The following is a 17,865-nucleotide window of genomic DNA, read 5'->3' as shown; positions in this document are numbered from 1 at the left end:
ACTCTATACATCCTACACCTGCAGACTACAGAGGGCACACTCTATTCATCCTACATATGTAAAGTATAGAGGGCACATTCCTTTCATCCTACTCCTCCAAACTACAGAAGACACATTCTATACATCCTACACCTGTACAGTATAGAGGGCACACTCTTTTCATGCTAAACATGCAGACTACAGAAGTCACACTCTATACATCCTACACCTGGGCCTGTAAAGTATAGAGAGCACATTCTTTTCATCTTACACCTCCAGACTACAGAAGGCACACTCTATACATCCTACACCTGCAGAATAGAGAGGGCACACTCTATACATCCTACACCTGTAAAGTATAGAGGTGACATTCGTTTTATGCTGAACCTGCAGACGACAGAAGACACTCTATTCATCATACACCTGTAAAGTATAGAGGGCACACTCTTATCATTCTACACCTGCAGACTATAGAGAGCACACTCTATACATCCTACACCTGCAGAAACAAGAGATCATTCTACACATCATACACCTGATAAATATAGAGGGCATACTCTTCACATCCTACACCCGTAGACTACAGAGGGCACACTCTATATATCCATATCTGTAAAGTACAGAGGGCAAACACTTTTTATGCTAAACCTGCAGACACAAATCATAATAATGGGTTGTTCTTTGGTGGACTGAATCCTGTATCTGCAGCACGTATCTGGGAGAGGGTAATCTTATCATGTGCCCTCTATGGATGCAGCGTATGGTGTAAACTTCCTCTTAAAGAGTATGGAATGCTTGAAGTTATACAACGTCAGTTTTGTAAACAAGTTGATGGACTACACAGGCGCACTCCCAGTATTGTTGTATTAGATGTTATCGGCATCATGCCACTACAGTATTACGTAGATAAAAGAGCACTCTACCTTTTAGGAAAGCTATGCAATGCAAAGTATAACTGTGTTTTTAAAGTTATTTTTCTAGTTCGCCTGGGTCAATTTATGTGTAACATAATCATATCTGCATATTGTTATCTTCATTCAATTGGAGGAAATAAAGAATATCTATCTATCTATCATCCTACACCTGTAAAGTATAGAGGGCACATTATTTTCATCCTACACCTACAGACTACAGAAGGCAGCCTCTCTATATCCTACATCTGCAGAATACAGGTGGCACACTCTATACATCCTACACGCGTAAAGTATAGCGACACACTCTATACAACCTACACCCGCAAGCTACAGAAGGCACAGTCTTTACATCCTACACCTGTAAATCATAGACGGCACACTCTTTATATCCTCGACTGTAATGTATACCGCCACGCTCTACACACCATGCACTTACAGAGTACAGTGGGCACTCTCTAAACAACCTACACCTGTAAATTATAGAAGGCACACACTTTTCATGCTACACCTGCAGACTACTGAGGTCACACTGTTTACATCATACACATGCAGACTACAGACGGCGCACTCTATACATCCTACACCTGCAGACTAAAGAGGGTACACTCTATACATCCTACCCCTGCAGAATACACAGGCACACTCAATACATCCTGTACCTTCAAATTATAGAGGTCACACCTTTTTCAAACTACACCTGCAGACTATAGAGGGCACACTCTAAACATCCTGCACCTGCAGAATACAGAGGGCACACTCTAAACATCCTACACCTGCAGAATACAGAGGGCACACTCTAAACATCCTACACCTGCAGAATACAGAGGGCACACTCTATACATCCTACACCTGCAGATTATAGAGGGCACACTCTTTACATCCTACACCTACAGACTTCAGAGGGCAAATGACACAATAGTCATTTCCTTTCCCTTTCATTGATTTACCTAGAGATACTAGGAGACCAGTGAGATAAACCGTCAGTTTCATATTTCTCCACAAGACTGTTAGACAAGAGGGATGACATCATCTTTCCAATAGTCAACATTCCCCTCATGTCCATCAGCTCCGGCCTTTGGTGTTTACATTTCACAACGTGTGAAGTACATTCGATACTGCTCTTTATCTGACGATTTCAAATATCAACATACTACTCTTGCTTCGAAGTTGTTTGATCAAGCTTACAGCTTTCAAAAAGTTTTATGGTGGACATGTGGAGAACATTTACAAATTTGACGAATTAGTAACCAACATAATGTCCAATGCAGTTCCTGTTTTTATAGGTGAACAACTGCTTTAAATTTGCATTTGTTTGTGATAGGTGGCACTGTTGGATCAGAATACGCTCACCTTGTGTCATTGCTACTTGATAGTGATTCATAATCACATGCTCATCTTTACAATCGACTCTGCTTGATGAATATGGAATATGGAAAAGGTTTTGCTGCTCTGCATTTATACAAGTCTATGGGGATGGATTAGTTTCTACAACAGGGTGTCATGGTGTAAACTTGACTTTTATTATTTCTGTGGCCAACATGGAGCATATATTGGTACTTTTTAATTTGTTTAGATTTGATAGATTACTAAGCAAAAAATAATCTTGATAATCAAAATATGTACCATGAATGCATATGGTCATTAGTTTGTAATAATCATACAGGTATATCGGGTTACTCTGTATATCTGGTTAGTTTTGCACGATTAAATTATTGTGAGTTATAGCCTCAACTGCAGGTTGAAAGTTTTGCGACACCATTGCGATGAGATTACGAAAGATGCGTTTGCAGCGGGAAGAAAAGTTGGTTCCATGTCAGTCACTTTTTTTCAACTTCAAATTGATGTGTTGTTGTAACAAAAAAGGTTGGAGTAGCGTGTTTATCAATAGAAACTCAGTGTTGTGTAAATAAGTTGACGAGATATGGCAGGTTAGTGAACTGAAACTAATAAGACTGTTGACACAGGGTGACAATAGGCAATCAGGAATCAGGATGTGAGGGATTTTTGTTCATGTACTGCCTGGTTTGACAATGTGTAACCGGAGTGGTTTATGTGAATGAATCACCAAACGCAGGTTGATTTGTGGATGCCAGTTGTTTTAATACAAAAATAAAACGGCCCTGTGAAAATAAATACACAGAGTTACAATATGCACAATACGTACACATACAAATAAATCATTACATTATAACTTATTAACAAACATTAGAATCTTAAATATGATTATATACATTGTTATGATCAATCATAGTTAGCATGATTAGTTTTGTCTTACTGTACTGTAAATATTACAGGAGATTTATCATATAATAAATTGACAAACATAGTTTATCAATAGTAGGTGAATGATGATAAATGCATTAATACATAACACACAATTAAAGTACATATCACTATAAATACATACAAAATATAAATGTCCTCACCAGGTGTATGGCACTGTGCCCTATGATGTCACAACATCAGACATTTGCTTTACAGGGACACACCTGAACATAAATATATATAACATAATATATAAGTATATATTCTAATTACTCACCTCATCATACAGACATACATTCATACATGTGCAGCTAGGTGCAGAGCTTTAATTTACGGGTAAATAGCTCCAGTCTATCAATAAATGAACTCATTATGCTTAGTTACACAATAAGTTAAGTAATATCAACATGAAAATGCTAGTTAAGATTATCTATTATAAACATACTTACATACTTAAAGTATTTAAGCAAATTAAGCCTAACTACATTTACCTGAATACGATGACTGATATGATATATATTTATCACACCTAACAATATAAGCATTATTAAAAGAAGTTAAGAAACCATACATATGCACCTTAACAAACCCTTCAAAGCACTAAATAAGAACACATAAATATACAATTCAAACAAACTAACCTGTGACAATTGACTCAATTATATCAGCGATGAACCGACTACTCCATACATAATCAACTACAAGTGTGAATTTAAACTGACCAGTCCCATAATGCACCCTGTCACCGAAAGTAAGGGGCTGGGGCTAAACAATAGAAACCAGAGAAACAATAGAGAAGGCAAGCGCAAGGGTGACTGTGCTATTGTATTAGTGAAGCAGGTTAGATTGGAGTGTAGACTAAAACTTAGGTATTAAAATAAGAGGTGACCTTAAAATACACTTGATGATATATACATAATTACATACTACTACATTCTTCCCTCCCCACGGAAATGACGTCTTCGTCATTCTGAGTTTTAGCGTGTTAAAATAGATATAAATGCTTTCGTGATGTCCGGTGTAGTTTGTTCCAATGTTCCAGCGCTCGTTAAATGCTCCAGATAACGAACCCTAACCATCCAATCTGGCTCTACTGCTGCCTGACTAAGCGCATACTGCCCTGAATGCATCCAACTTGGAGGGTGTCGTTCACGTGTTGACCTTCGTGGAACAACATCAGCTCCGTCTGTATCTGGAACAGCATCACCTGTGACATCCATCTCGTCAACATGTTCTGCTTCAGCTGAAGGAACTTGATCCAGAACTGTATCATCATCTTTAGTTTCGTCTTCAGCCGAAGGAATGACATCATCTTCGTGTAGATCTGGAGTAGTAGCACCAGCATCTTCATCCACTTCATCATCAGTAGGATTCACCTCTGTTTCTCCCTCTCCTGGGATGTGACCGTCGTCACCAGAACTGTTCTCCACTGCTGCCTCAGCCTCATGATCGTCACCACTTGCCTGAGTAGCAGTATCCACATCTGCAGGAACATCCTGATTGGTATCTGTGGGTATACCAGCAGCTGCAGCATCTCTATTTGGGGTGTGGATCTCTACAATGATGTCTTCCTGACTAATGTCTTCATCTGGGAGTGTCTCTAGCTTTGGTTGTGGCTAAAACCGTCTTGGCCTTGGTACAGGTCTGGATGATATAGGCTCTGGTTCATGTGATGTTTCAATCTCTCCAGGGTCATGAAGAGCACCAATGGGCAAGAGAAGATTCCTATGTAAAGTCCTCTGTCGACCTTCACCATTCTCGTTCTGCACTACAAAGACGGACACATCTTGATTGGGCTGTTGCAGAATGATGTAAGGATCTTCTTCCCACTTATCTGAGAGCTTGTGTTTACCATCAAATGCCAATATTTTCACTAGAACGCGGTCTCCAGTCTGTGGTGTGGCTCCTCTCACTCTAATGTCGTAGCCTTTCTTCTGCCTCTCTCGAGATGTTTTAGCTGAGGCCACAGCCAGTTCATAAGATTTCTTCAATCTTTCTCTGAGTAAGAGGAAGACGTGGCTCTCTACCAAACATTAAAAAGAATGGTGACTGTCCAGTTGACTCATGCCTTGTGCAGTTATAGGCATGTACAAGAGGCCCAATATGTGATTTCCAATCACTCTTCTGGTCAGGTGATAAGGTTCCCAACATGTCACATAAAGTGCGATTGAACCTCTCACACATGCCATTGCCCATGGGATGATACGGTGTGGTTCTGGACTTCTTCATGCCGGTAAGTAAGCACAATTCCTTTATGAGATTCCCATCAAAGTTAGCACCTTGATCAGAGTGTGTCCGCTGTGGAATCCCATAATGAACAATGAAGTTGTCAAAGAAGGCTTTAGCGGTGGCTTTGGTTGTCATGTTGTTGGTAACATATGCCTGTGCATATCTAGTGAAGTGGTCCGTAACAACTAACACATTGTGCTTCCCTCCCTTGCATGGTTCAAGGTCCAAGAAATCCATGGACACCAGCTCTAGTGGCTGAGTAGTCTCAATTCCAATGAGTGGAGCTCTCTGGTTGGTTGGAGTCTTCCGACAGATGCATCTTCTGCAATTCTTAATCCAGTCATCAACATCCTTAGACATACCTGGCCAGAAGAATATGTGTCTCAAGAGTGCCAAGGTTATGTCTCTTCCTGGATGACCCACGTTGTTATGAAGACCTTCTAATGCATCTTGAATGTAGTCTGCTGGTAATACCAACTGTTGTCTAGTTTGTCCGTTGATTATTACTTCTCTGTAGATAATTCCCTGCTGAAGATGGAGATTACTTGAGATCTTGAGCAAAGCTGAATGAGCAGTGGAATCACAGAAATCATGTCTCCTTGGTTTGTTGCCAGACTGTAAACACCTGTCCATTGTCGTAAGATAGGATCTTGGTACTGCGCTTTTCTCCAGTCCCTATGTGACATCCTTGCTAGAGGAACACCAATAGTGTCGAGGTTCTCTTCGTGGGTAACGTCCGCCTGCATACATAAACTTTCCACATAAGGTTGGGCATGAATGATGTTACATACAGCCTTTACCGATTCGCCCGACATGTGCTCCTGGTCTCCATGTGTCGTTATTCCTGGTAAACGTGACATACCATCTGCATCTGCATTGTTAATCCCTGGGCGGTACTTGATGTCAAAGTCATAGGCTGCCAAGGCTGCTAACCACCGATGTCCTGTTGCATCAAGCTTTGCTGAAGTGAGAATGTAGGTCAACGGGTTGTTATCTGTATAAACTCTGAACTTGGTACCATAGAGGTAATCGTTGAACTTTTCAGTAATTGCCCACTTCAAAGCTAGAAACTCTAGACGATGTGCAGAATAGTTCTTCTCAGCTTTGTTCAATCCTCTACTAGCATACGCAATCACTCGTCTTTGTCAAACAGCTCTTGATAGAGAACAGCGCCAAGTCCATGTGTGCTGGCATCTGTATGGAGCTCAAATGGTAGACTGTAATCTGCATAGGCCAGAATAGGAGGGGAAACCAGAAGTTCTTTCAAGTAATGGAATGCCTTGTCTTGCTCAGGTCCCCATGTCCATGGTTGTTGACTCAATTTCTTTCTTGTTCTCTTTGTCTGCGTTGGTGGAGGCATAAGACTTGACAGGGGCTTGGTGATTGCAGCAAAGTTCTGCACAAACCTCCGATAATACCCTGCAAATCCAAGAAACTGTCTCACTTCAGTTGGATTCTTTGGTGGGGGCCATGACTTTATCTTTTCAACTTTAGCTGGATCTGGTTCGATGCCTTGTTCCGAAATGATATGACCTAAAAACTTGATCTTGTCCTTGAAGAAACTACATTTATCTGGAGCAAGCTTGAATCCACAGTCTTTGAGTCTCTGAAATACCTTCTTCAACCTGTCAAGATGTTCTTCAAATGTATCAGCAAAGATGATTATATCATCCATGTAGATAAGGCATATCTTGAGATGCATATCTTCAAAAGAGTCATTCATGAGGCGTTGATAAGTGGCGGGACTGTTGCATAAACCAAAGGGCATCCGGTTGAATTCATAGAATCCAAGGGGTCCCACAGAAAAAGCTGTTCTCTCCTTGTGATGTTCTTCTAATTCGACATGGTGATATCCACTCTTCATATCCATTGTGGAGTAGAATCTGGATCCTCCGAGGGTGTCAAACATCTCTTCAATCCGTGGCAGAGCGTATGAATCTTTAACTGTCCTTTGATTCAACTGTCTAAAATCAATGCACATCCTCAAACATCCATTCCTCTTGCGTACTAACACTACATTAGAAGACCAAGGTGATCGTGATCGACGAATGACTCCACTAGCTAATAGTTGATGTAGATGATCTCTTACTTCGTTATGCATGGATGGTGGAATTCTCCTATGTCGTTGTTTGAAAGGTCGTTCATCAATGAGGTCGATCCTATGTTTCACTGTACTAGTGTGTCCAAGGTCAAGGTCACCATGAGAGAAAATATCTAAATAGTCTGAGATGACTTTCAATCCCTCTTCATGCTGAGTGGTTGAAATTCTTGAAGATTCTATGTCCATCTTATTAATGAGAGAAGTGCTGTCCTGAGAATTGTCTTCCAAGGTAGGCTGTTCTTCAACAAAGACAGGCTGGATCTCACAAAGAAGTGCATGAGGTTGAATGACTACTGTCCTTGTGGTAATGTTGGAAATGTTGACATCCAAGAATCCTTTCTCTCTGTAAGTGATCAAACTGGGTGAGATGTCAAGGTCATCAGGGATAGCTGAACGGACAGTACTTTGCATTATAGCACATGTACTGCGATAGGGAAGCGCCTTGTCAATATAGCCCGAGATAGAGACGTCTGAGTTGGGTGGGATGATAACCTTCTTAACTCCTGCGCACTTGACTAATCCCAGCTGAAACTTTCTTCTTACAAGATCGCGTTCCTGTAGCACCATACACCTAAACGCTAAATACCAAGGCGTGTGAAGGTTCGCATCTTGAAGAAACTTTTCCCCATGCTTATGTCTGCAAGTTCCCAAGTAAACAGATAATATATTGGTGCCAAGTAGAACTGGTACCTTGTAATTATAGTTACTAGTAGGAACTACAAGTAGAAGACATGACTGAGATTCAGCATCAGTACCGTTGACCTCAAGGTCAACCTGAATATAACCTGTATATGTCCATCAGCACATTCAACATCCAAAACACTTGTAATGGGGGTGATAGGAATACTGGAGAGATATTGATCATAAAATGCCTGACTCATCGTGGAGACTGTAGCTCCTGTGTCTAATACAGCTCTTGTCTTGATTCCTTGAATACAGACATCAACTTCATTGGCATTTCCTACAAGTGCTGTGGTATCATATCTCTGAGTATCAGTCTGTTGTTTGTTGAGACCTATGGGCCACCCCTTCGCATAGGCCATCTCCCGTTTAAATGCTGACGACTATGGTCCATCCTGACCCTGCATCCTGAAGCTATGTGTCCAAACTGTCCACAGCGAAAGCACTGTACATCTCTCTCAAATGGTCGTCTTCTAGATCTGCCTCTATATTGTGACTGGTCATATCGTTGCGTCTGGAAAGTCTATTGAGGATACCATCCAGTGTTGGTCCTGTCTGTTTGATCATAAGACTTCGATTGAAATCGAGCTTGTTCTCCTGTCGGCTGTTGATAGTGATCCTGTGGTTGTTGTTGCTGTTGTTTCTTGAGAGATGCAACTTCAGAAGTAGGGCTCTTGATCATTCCTCGAAGTTCCTTCAACTCTGTTTGGGTGGTTGTCTCAGTTACAGCCGCCATACTTGTTGCAGACTGTTTACCTTTGACCTTTCCTTCACCTCTGCGTTGATTGTGTTCCCGCTCAATCTGCCGCAGTTCTCTTCGCAAAACATCAAAATCGGAGAATAAATCAAATTTGTGTCCGCTGACATCCTTGATTGATGGCTTGAGTCCTGTCCAGAGCATGGAATGAAGGAGCTTGTTGGTGTCTTGATGGATAACTTCACCAGCGTCTACAGCCTTACTAAGAAGGTCTTCTAGACGACAACACCAAGTGTTGACGTCCTCATCATCCCGTTGCCGTGCTTTATAGAAGGCTGCCAATAAGTTGACGGGAGAATCACTTGTGTCATCAACACACCTTAGCTTATCTAAAAGCGATGGAAGAGAAGCTGTGGAACCTAATCGCATAGCAACTCTGGCGGCCTCCCCTCTCAAAGATTTCCTGATGGAATGTTCGATTGTCGCCCCTGAATGTGCTTTGTCCTTCATTATGCAATCCACTTCGTATCTCCACAAGTCATATGACACATTACTTTTACCTTCATCTCCCGAGAAGCAAGGTAAACTTGGAGGGTGCGATACGGTAAACACCTGAGCTGCAGATGGGTGACTAGGATGCTGAGTTTCAAAGGCAGGGGAAACATCTTCTGTTTTCACAGAGCCAGTTGAAAACTCAGCCATCCACTTTAACAAGTTTTCTGGTGAGTCAGCCTTAGGTTTGACCTTTAGCTGCTGAAATGTTGCAACAAGTTGCGAAATTTCCTCTTCTGACATTTGATCGGACATGCCTGTGTATAGTATATACAACTAGCGCCAAATATGAAAAAAATAGAAATATATCTATGACACTTGTACCAGAGAAGTAAAGTGATTGGACTGGATCTCCAACATTGCAACTGCATATGTATATTCTAACTTCTAACTAAACAATGTTGTTTTGAATGGAACACAAGACATAAAATACTTGTATATTGACAAGTGCAAACGTTAGTAATGATGTGCAAGTGTAAGCTGTGCGACCGCTGCAAACGCAAAGAAAAAAAAAAGAAGAAGAAAAAAAAAGATGTATAGAGACAAGGTCCCAACACGTACAACTTTACAAAGACAACATCAATAAACTCTATGACCAACTGAATGTAACCAAACACAATTATGACCTATCTATTATATATAAGATGATTTAAATGCTTTATTATTAAATTATGTTATTATTTTATTGCTTATAATAGTGTTTGAGTAATATGTAAGTGCTAAACAGTCATACTTCTTTCACACGAACACAGATATATTACATAACTAGATAAAGGGTACTAATATGATACAAGTTAAACTAATAACACAAATTAACTAACTACTTAACAAAGAAACTAACAAATTAACATAAAATAAAAATCAGTAGACTAATTAACTAAGTAAATGAGTGAGTAAGTGAGGGTTTAACGCCGCATTGAACAATATTCCAGTCATATCACGGCATGTCAGCTCAAAGTGGGAGAAAATCCCGAAGTGAGGCAGATCTTAGACACCTACGCTGGTTAAACCCTCAAGCACTGGTATGGTGCTGCCAACTCTAGAAACACAAGTGGGGCAAACCGAGATTCGAACCCATAATCATAGGTTTCTTGTGTGCCCAAGGGACACAACTCTGTATAGCAACTAAAGGAATAATTAACTAATGATCTAACTAAGTTATGTTATAACAAATTAATGATCTAACTAACTAATGTGGTAACTAACTAATGATCTAACTAACTTATGTCTAACTAACTAACTAATGACCGGCCGGTATGATTAAGACTACCAAGTGCACTGAACAAATCTATGCAGTAAATATTTTATGTAAATGTCAAATAGACAACAGACAACCAATTATATGTAAACAAGATAAATGTCTGTTATATATGATCACAGCAGTGGTATCCTCTTCTCTTCACATGAATAACTGTCATTCACAGAAAGCACAATATAATTTAACGAAAGTGTCAATCAAGCTCTTGCACAATACAAGTTGATCGTGGTCTATACACTGAGAGGCAAGCTCATGAAAAGATGATGGCACAAAGTAACTGATACATTATGTTGTTACATTACTTTCACATCATGGGTCCTGGAGCACACAGATCTCTGTCGCGTTCATCCATGGACAGCTAGTGTCCAACGTTGTCACTTGTCACTGGGTGCCTTACTGTAACAACTGTAACAATCCTGCCGACGCCGCCAATGTAACCGGAGTGGTTTATGTGAATGAATCACCAAACGCAGGTTGATTTGTGGATGCCAGTTGTTTTAATACAAAAATAAAACGGCCCTTTGAAAATAAATACACAGAGTTACAATATGCACAATACGTACACATACAAATAAATCATTACATTATAACTTATTAACAAACATTAGAATCTTAAATATGATTATATACATTGTTATGATCAATCATAGTTAGCATGATTAGTTTTGTCTTACTGTACTGTAAATATTACAGGAGATTTATCATATAATAAATTGACAAACATAGTTTATCAATAATAGGTGAATGATGATAAATGCATTAATACATAACACACAATTAAAGTACATATCACTATAAATACAAACAAAATATAAATGTCCTCACCAGGTGTATGGCACTGTGCCCTATGATGTCACAACATCAGACATTTGCTTTACAGGGACACACCTGAACATAAATATATATAACATAATTACAGTGTAACATATTACATCAATATGTTTACATCCTTAGGTATATACAATAACCCTAAAATATATATTCTAATTACTCACCTCATCATACAGACATACAGACATACATTCATACATGTGCAGCTAGGTGCAGAACTTTAATTTACGGGTAAATAGCTCCAGTCTATCAATAAATGAACTCATTATGCTTAGTTACACAATAAGTTAAGTAATATCAACATGAAAATGCTAGTTAAGATTATCTATTATAAACATACTTACATACTTAAAGTATTTAAGCAAATTTACCTGAATACGATGACTGATATGATATATATTTATCACACCTAACAATATAAGCATTATTAAAAGAAGTTAAGAAACCATACATATGCACCTTAACAAACCCTTCAAAGCACTAAATAAGAACACATAAATATACAATTCAAACAAACTAACCTGTGACAATTGACTCAATTATATCAGCGATGAACCGACTACTCCATACATAATCAACTACAAGTGTGAATTTAAACTGACCAGTCCCATAATGCACCCTGTCACCGAAAGTAAGGGGCTGGGGCTAAACAATAGAAACCAGAGAAACAATAGAGAAGGCAAGCGCAAGGGTGACTGTGCTATTGTATTAATGAAGCAGGTTAGATTGGAGTGTAGACTAAAACTTAGGTATTAAAATAAGAGGTGACCTTAAAATACACTTGATGATATATACATAATTACATACTACTACAAATGTGTGAAAGTAAATAAAAACGAAATATGCATTTTTATGTTTTTTTCCTTGTTGGTCTTCAAAAACAACTTCGTCATGAAATGTGTGTGTGTCACTCGCAGTTATCGCAGTAGTTTCCTGCTTGCAAAACTGTCCAGATTTACAGTATAAGGATATGCAATGTCATGGTAACAAGATAACACTGAATCAAAATTATTAATTTAACGGTAAATTGTATATTTATAATACTTATCCTATCTCACTCGATGCATTTAACCCTTCGTCTTCCGATCCTTGTGTGGAAACGTCCCAAAAGAAAGTTTCCAGCTCCTAAGCTCCTTTCTAAGACCTTATTGTTTGAGGTGGTCGTCATGGTGATGCAACGGGTGTTTGGTGGAAAAAAGCTTAAAAGCTGGAAACTTTGATTTTAGATGTTTCAACACAATGTTCGGAAGGTGAAGGGTGAAATGCATAGAGTGAGATAGGATAAGTTTTAAAATTTCAAACTCTTAGAAAGGATACAAAAACATTATTATTTTTGTTTATAGTATACATGTGAATAAGGTCCTGGACTATCAAAATATTTTATATTTCAGATTATTTTGTACGCGTGACTCCTTTATTAAGTAGACAAAATATTTGTTCATTTACTATGTACAATATCAGGATGAACTTTTTCAGTAAGTTGTTTTTCAATAATAAATGTATAATTTGATTTTATCTCATTGCAGGAATCAGCATGGGTTGGCTATGGAGCAAACCAGTGAGTTTTTGTACATTTTCATAAACTTGGGACACTTGTAACCATGACCAACATTTGCTTTCATTTAGCATTTAGAGCATGCCAGAAACCTATGATTCTTACGAATACTCTACCTCTTTTACATCATTACCATAAACGTATACTTGGCCTGCAATGACACCATAACTAAATCTTCAGATTTTCAACAGAAATCCTCTTCACTGTCAACGATACAGAACTAGTTGTAACTGCAATTGCACCAAGCAGCTCATCAGTGTGCAAAGGCGTGGTGTGATAGAGTGAACGGCCTGCAATGACACCATAACTAAATCTTCAGATTTTCAACAGAAATCCTCTTCACTGTCAACGATACAGAACTAGTTGTAACTGCAATTGCACCAAGCAGCTCATCAGTGTGCAAAGGCGTGGTGTGATAGAGTGAACATCAAGTTTGTTTCTTTCGCCCTTAGGTCGTGTAGTCACACAATGGTTTTCAACAAATTAGGATTAATTTATTTTTTTATAAATTAATTTTGTTGATCATGTTAGTATAGACTTGGTGATGTGTGTGTGAGTCTGTCATGCCGCCATCGGCCTCTCGCTCCACAAGTCGTGTGGTCATTTTAATATTCACGGGAGAACCTCATCCTTCCTTTTCCGAAACTACTCAATGTCAGCAGTGCACCTCACGCTCCAAATTAGACTTCAACAAATTGTTGGACTCCATTAAGGAGGCCAAGCATAAGGAAGCGGCCAAGAAGATTGTTGATGCTATTACGTCTTTTTCCTTCATTCCTTCCGATCCGCCCACCGAGTCGTCTCCTATATCTACAACCCCGATGACGCCTGCACCACCTGCACCGACCCCTACTTTTTCACGAGTTTGATTGAACAACTTTTCTCCAAGCATAAGTCGGCTATGGAATCTTCGATTCCGATGTATCAGCTGAGGTGGGACATCCTCAAGATGAGGTGATGAGATGTGTAAGTATCCTCCATCACCAAGTCTGTACGGACGCTGGACACGGCACACAAGAAGACATCAACAGTCAGTAGTCAAGGTAGCAGCTCCCATGCATTATCAAGTCAAGTTGCCCTACCACCACGGTCCCAGCGTGACAATAAAGATAACGACCTGTTAGTTTCCTTGAGCCCGAACACTCTGCCTATCATCCAGGGATTTCTCTGGCCACCGAACGGATTTCAGAGGTTACAAGCCGACTCCGGCAACATGTTTACCATACATTTCTGTGGCCGAGTTGCGCCTGTCAAATACTTTTTCATATAAATTCATTAAAATATACTCAACAACAAAAGTTCCTGTGACACCAATATTTTAGTGTATTTTTTAAACAAGTAAAGCTTGGTTTTCAATATTGAAGTACATGTATGGAATCAAGTCACAAAAACGCAACTGCTACAGAAAAGCATGTATTCCATGCAAAAGTTGACTTTAATGCAAGCCCCATGCATTTTACTACCCAAGAATAGGTATAAAAACATGCGCGTTAACAGGATTCCATATGCATTGTTTAGCATCGTGCTGACAACAACCACTCAGAAAAACAACAAAATTACGCAATTATTCAACATTACGAAATGCCAAATGAGCATCTGCAGCCATTGGTATGCTTAAAGCAGGATCGAGTCAACGTGATGTTGCAAGACAATTTAACGTCAACAGAAACACCATTTGGTGTTAATGGCAACGTTGGCAACAGACGAATGCAGTCAGAGACCATCCTCGGAGTGGCAGGCCACGCATAAACAATAATCGACAAGACAACTGGTTCGAACAACACACCTACGAAATCGATTCCAGCCAGAAACAGTGACTGCAAGAAGCATCCCTGGCCTTCGACGAACATCTTCACAAACCGTACGTCGCCGCCTCAGTTGTGCAGGGATTGTCGCCAGAAGACCCGCCGTCAGGAACGTCTACAGTTGTGCAGACAGCGTCTACGCTGGACGGCCATGCTGAGGGGACAAGTTCTATTCACTGACGAGTCTCGTTTTCACCTCAGCCACAGCGATGGACGGATTCGAGTGTACCGACGTCGAGGTGAACGTTACGTCAATCGTTGTCCCATGGAAGAAGAACAGTTGACTAAATTCCGACTTAATGTTGATCCCTTTGGGGACCCGGGGAAGATAAACAAGAATGTGTCCTCAGCACCCCATTGCTGGTCGTAAAAGGCGACCAAATTGGGCAGCCTGTTTGCTGTGGGCTGCAACCCTGTGTCGGCAGAGGAAGGTATTCTGGTGGTTGAGGGCGACGGAGCCGGCAATAGTGCTCCTTATTCAAACACACCACTTCGACCCTAACTTTGCCTAGACGGGCGGTAGAATGGGCCCGATTCTATCAATCGGCTGGTCATGTCATGCCCTGTGCATACAATCTTTTGCAAAATCGTTTGGTATTTACAAATAAATTAATTCTGAATGTTTTGAATATATGTATCAATCTATAAAGCTTGCTTAGAGCCCTATGCCCTGAAGGCGGTGGCTCATGGGCCAATCTGGTGATGCTGACCTCCGAATTCTGTATCGTGTCAAATTTGCTGGAGTATAACACCCCAATCTGTCAATCTTCTCAAAGTAAATGAGTTTGTCAATATCAAGATTGTTGTCTCAGTGCACAAGACACTGAACTCGTGTAAGGGCATTGTCCGTGACAGAGCTCGCTGCCTATCTGGCATGTCCAAAGGTGATATAGCCAAGGAACTTGACCAACAGTCCGTCACAGCTGTCAAAAGATTCACTGTAAAGAAGGATGTTGTGGTCCAGCCGACCAACACCTTCCTCTTTAATTTCGCCCGAACGTCTATTAAACCTGGTTACTGTAGCATTGGAGTGGAGGTGTATATCATCAATCCTCTCAGGTGCTGCATCTGCCAAGTGTTCGGACATGGATCCAAGTCCTGACATGCCTATACTGTTTGTTACTGCTGCGGTGACAAGCACGAGGCCACTGACTGCAGTTAGGATGTGAAGTGTGGAAACTGCGGTGGGAAGCATATGGCCTCATCCAAATCCTGCCCTGAGTGAAAACGTTAATCCCAAATTTAAAAAATAAAAAATGAATAGAATATCTCTTACCATGAAGCTAAGAAGAGGGTTGTAAGTCTTACCTTACTCTGCTGCTGTCTCTCGTCCTCCTGTCAACACTGCCTCTGTCGACTGCCAGACTGATCGAACATGAATCAAGTCTGTACAGCCACTTTAAACTGCTTCAGTTAAAAAACCAGCTGTGACACCTTCGTATGTGACTCCTCTAAAACAAAAGCAAAACTGTCAAAAATGTTGAATCTCATACTCCCAAACCAGTTTCTGAGCCAGGACCAGAAATTGTTAAACTTTCAAAGAGGGAAAAGATTTTATTGAAAAAGAAGCAGCAAAAAGAACAGCTCCAAACCCAATGACCAAAGGCCACCTCTGATTTAGAGATCCTTTGGTCCTCTGGACATGGAAGTAACGCCATTTCCACATGTAAATAGGAGTACTACAAAATCTTCCTCACGTTTGCGTGGCATTTCTCCTATAGAAGCATCACCTTGAATCCACAACACATAATACAATGGAACTGCAGAGGTCTTGAGAATTTTAATCTAAGATTTTAAACCGTCATCGTCTTGACTCCAAGAAACATAGCTAAAAAACACAGATCTATTTGATATCCGTCAGTAGAGTGCAGTTCTCGTACTGGTGTTAAAGCTACAGGAGGTTCTTCTATTCTGATGAAGCAGGGCATTATCCACATACAAATATCACAGGCTCATTAGGTTACAATCACTGAGCAACAGAATGAAAATATATTTCTATGTACTGTTACAACAGCATACTATACACCTACACTTGATGTTTGACATTGTAGAAAAACACAAGTTCATTGATTGTATTTGAACATTAGGATGGACGGAATTGTAGATATAAATTGACAATTACTATTTTAAATGAGACCAAAGGAATAATGTACACATGAGTTTTGTGGAAATATTGCAATGAATGAAAATGACAATGAAATTCGGCTATGAAACTACTTTGTTACAGTTGGTCTTACAATACATATGACTGCAAAGAAAAGGTATTTTTAGTTTACAGCATAATGAAGAAAAGCACCAACACAAGCTCGACAAAGTCAATTTGCAACAATGGAATTACAAAATCGTAGATCGATATGGATAAACATCAGTCATGACATATCAATGAACTCACCCCCAGGTGACCCATTCGATAGTTGGTACTATCGGTCCGAAGTCACATCAGTCACCACTGAAGTTGATTTGCCTAACAATAATAATGACATAAATACAGTACAAGAAAACGATATTCAGTTTGGCACAAATGGTACAATTGCACATCAATAACGATGACTAAATTCGTCATTATAAAACAATCCTGAGAATTAAAACGTAAATATTATGCATCGCCAGCCATGGCTAAACCTGAGTATGCTTACATTTCCTATCATGGCCGTCGCAACACAATGCATTGACAAAGGGACGTAACTCCTGTGGGCTAACACGCACTCGAGTGAAACAAAGGACTGCGCTGTTGGCGCGAAATACCGTTCACTGACAGCGATGCGGAAATCACATATCATGCTCTATATACTTGAAATGTGCATAAAAGACAATATAAAAGAGGAATAAAAGGAATAAGTATACATGGTTCTACTTAAGAATGAAATTATAAAGCGGTGCCAAGTCATGATTTGCCATACTTCATCAGATATTGCGAAGTTGCCACTACGGACCAATGTACTTTGGTCGGCCATTGAACGCACGCACTACGCTATTTCTATCTCAATAATTCTAAGAA

At 40.0% G+C, this 17,865-nt stretch overlaps 1 protein-coding gene and 1 pseudogene across 2 annotated transcripts in view; one reads left to right on the top strand and one right to left on the bottom strand.

Annotated features, from left to right (window-relative positions):
* Positions 1–17,865, top strand: part of LOC139445127 (uncharacterized) — a 119,375-nt gene that overhangs the window by 31,126 nt on the left and 70,384 nt on the right. For both annotated transcript variants that reach the window (XM_071226226.1, XM_071226225.1), the window contains exon 2: positions 13,034–13,065. In XM_071226226.1, coding sequence (XP_071082327.1) covers positions 13,042–13,065 — 24 coding nt within the window. In that variant the 5' untranslated portion in view covers positions 13,034–13,041. The remainder of the gene's footprint in view (positions 1–13,033; positions 13,066–17,865) is intronic.
* On the bottom strand, positions 8,504–9,673 carry LOC139445926 (uncharacterized; annotated as a pseudogene).

The sequence above is a fragment of the Haliotis cracherodii genome, unplaced genomic scaffold (genome assembly GCF_022045235.1).
Source record: "Haliotis cracherodii isolate W230 unplaced genomic scaffold, xgHalCrac1.p SCAF_6, whole genome shotgun sequence".
NCBI lineage: Eukaryota > Metazoa > Mollusca > Gastropoda > Lepetellida > Haliotidae > Haliotis > Haliotis cracherodii.
The sequence above is the reverse complement of the archived record's forward strand: the minus strand, read 5'-3'. Positions and strand labels throughout refer to the sequence as shown.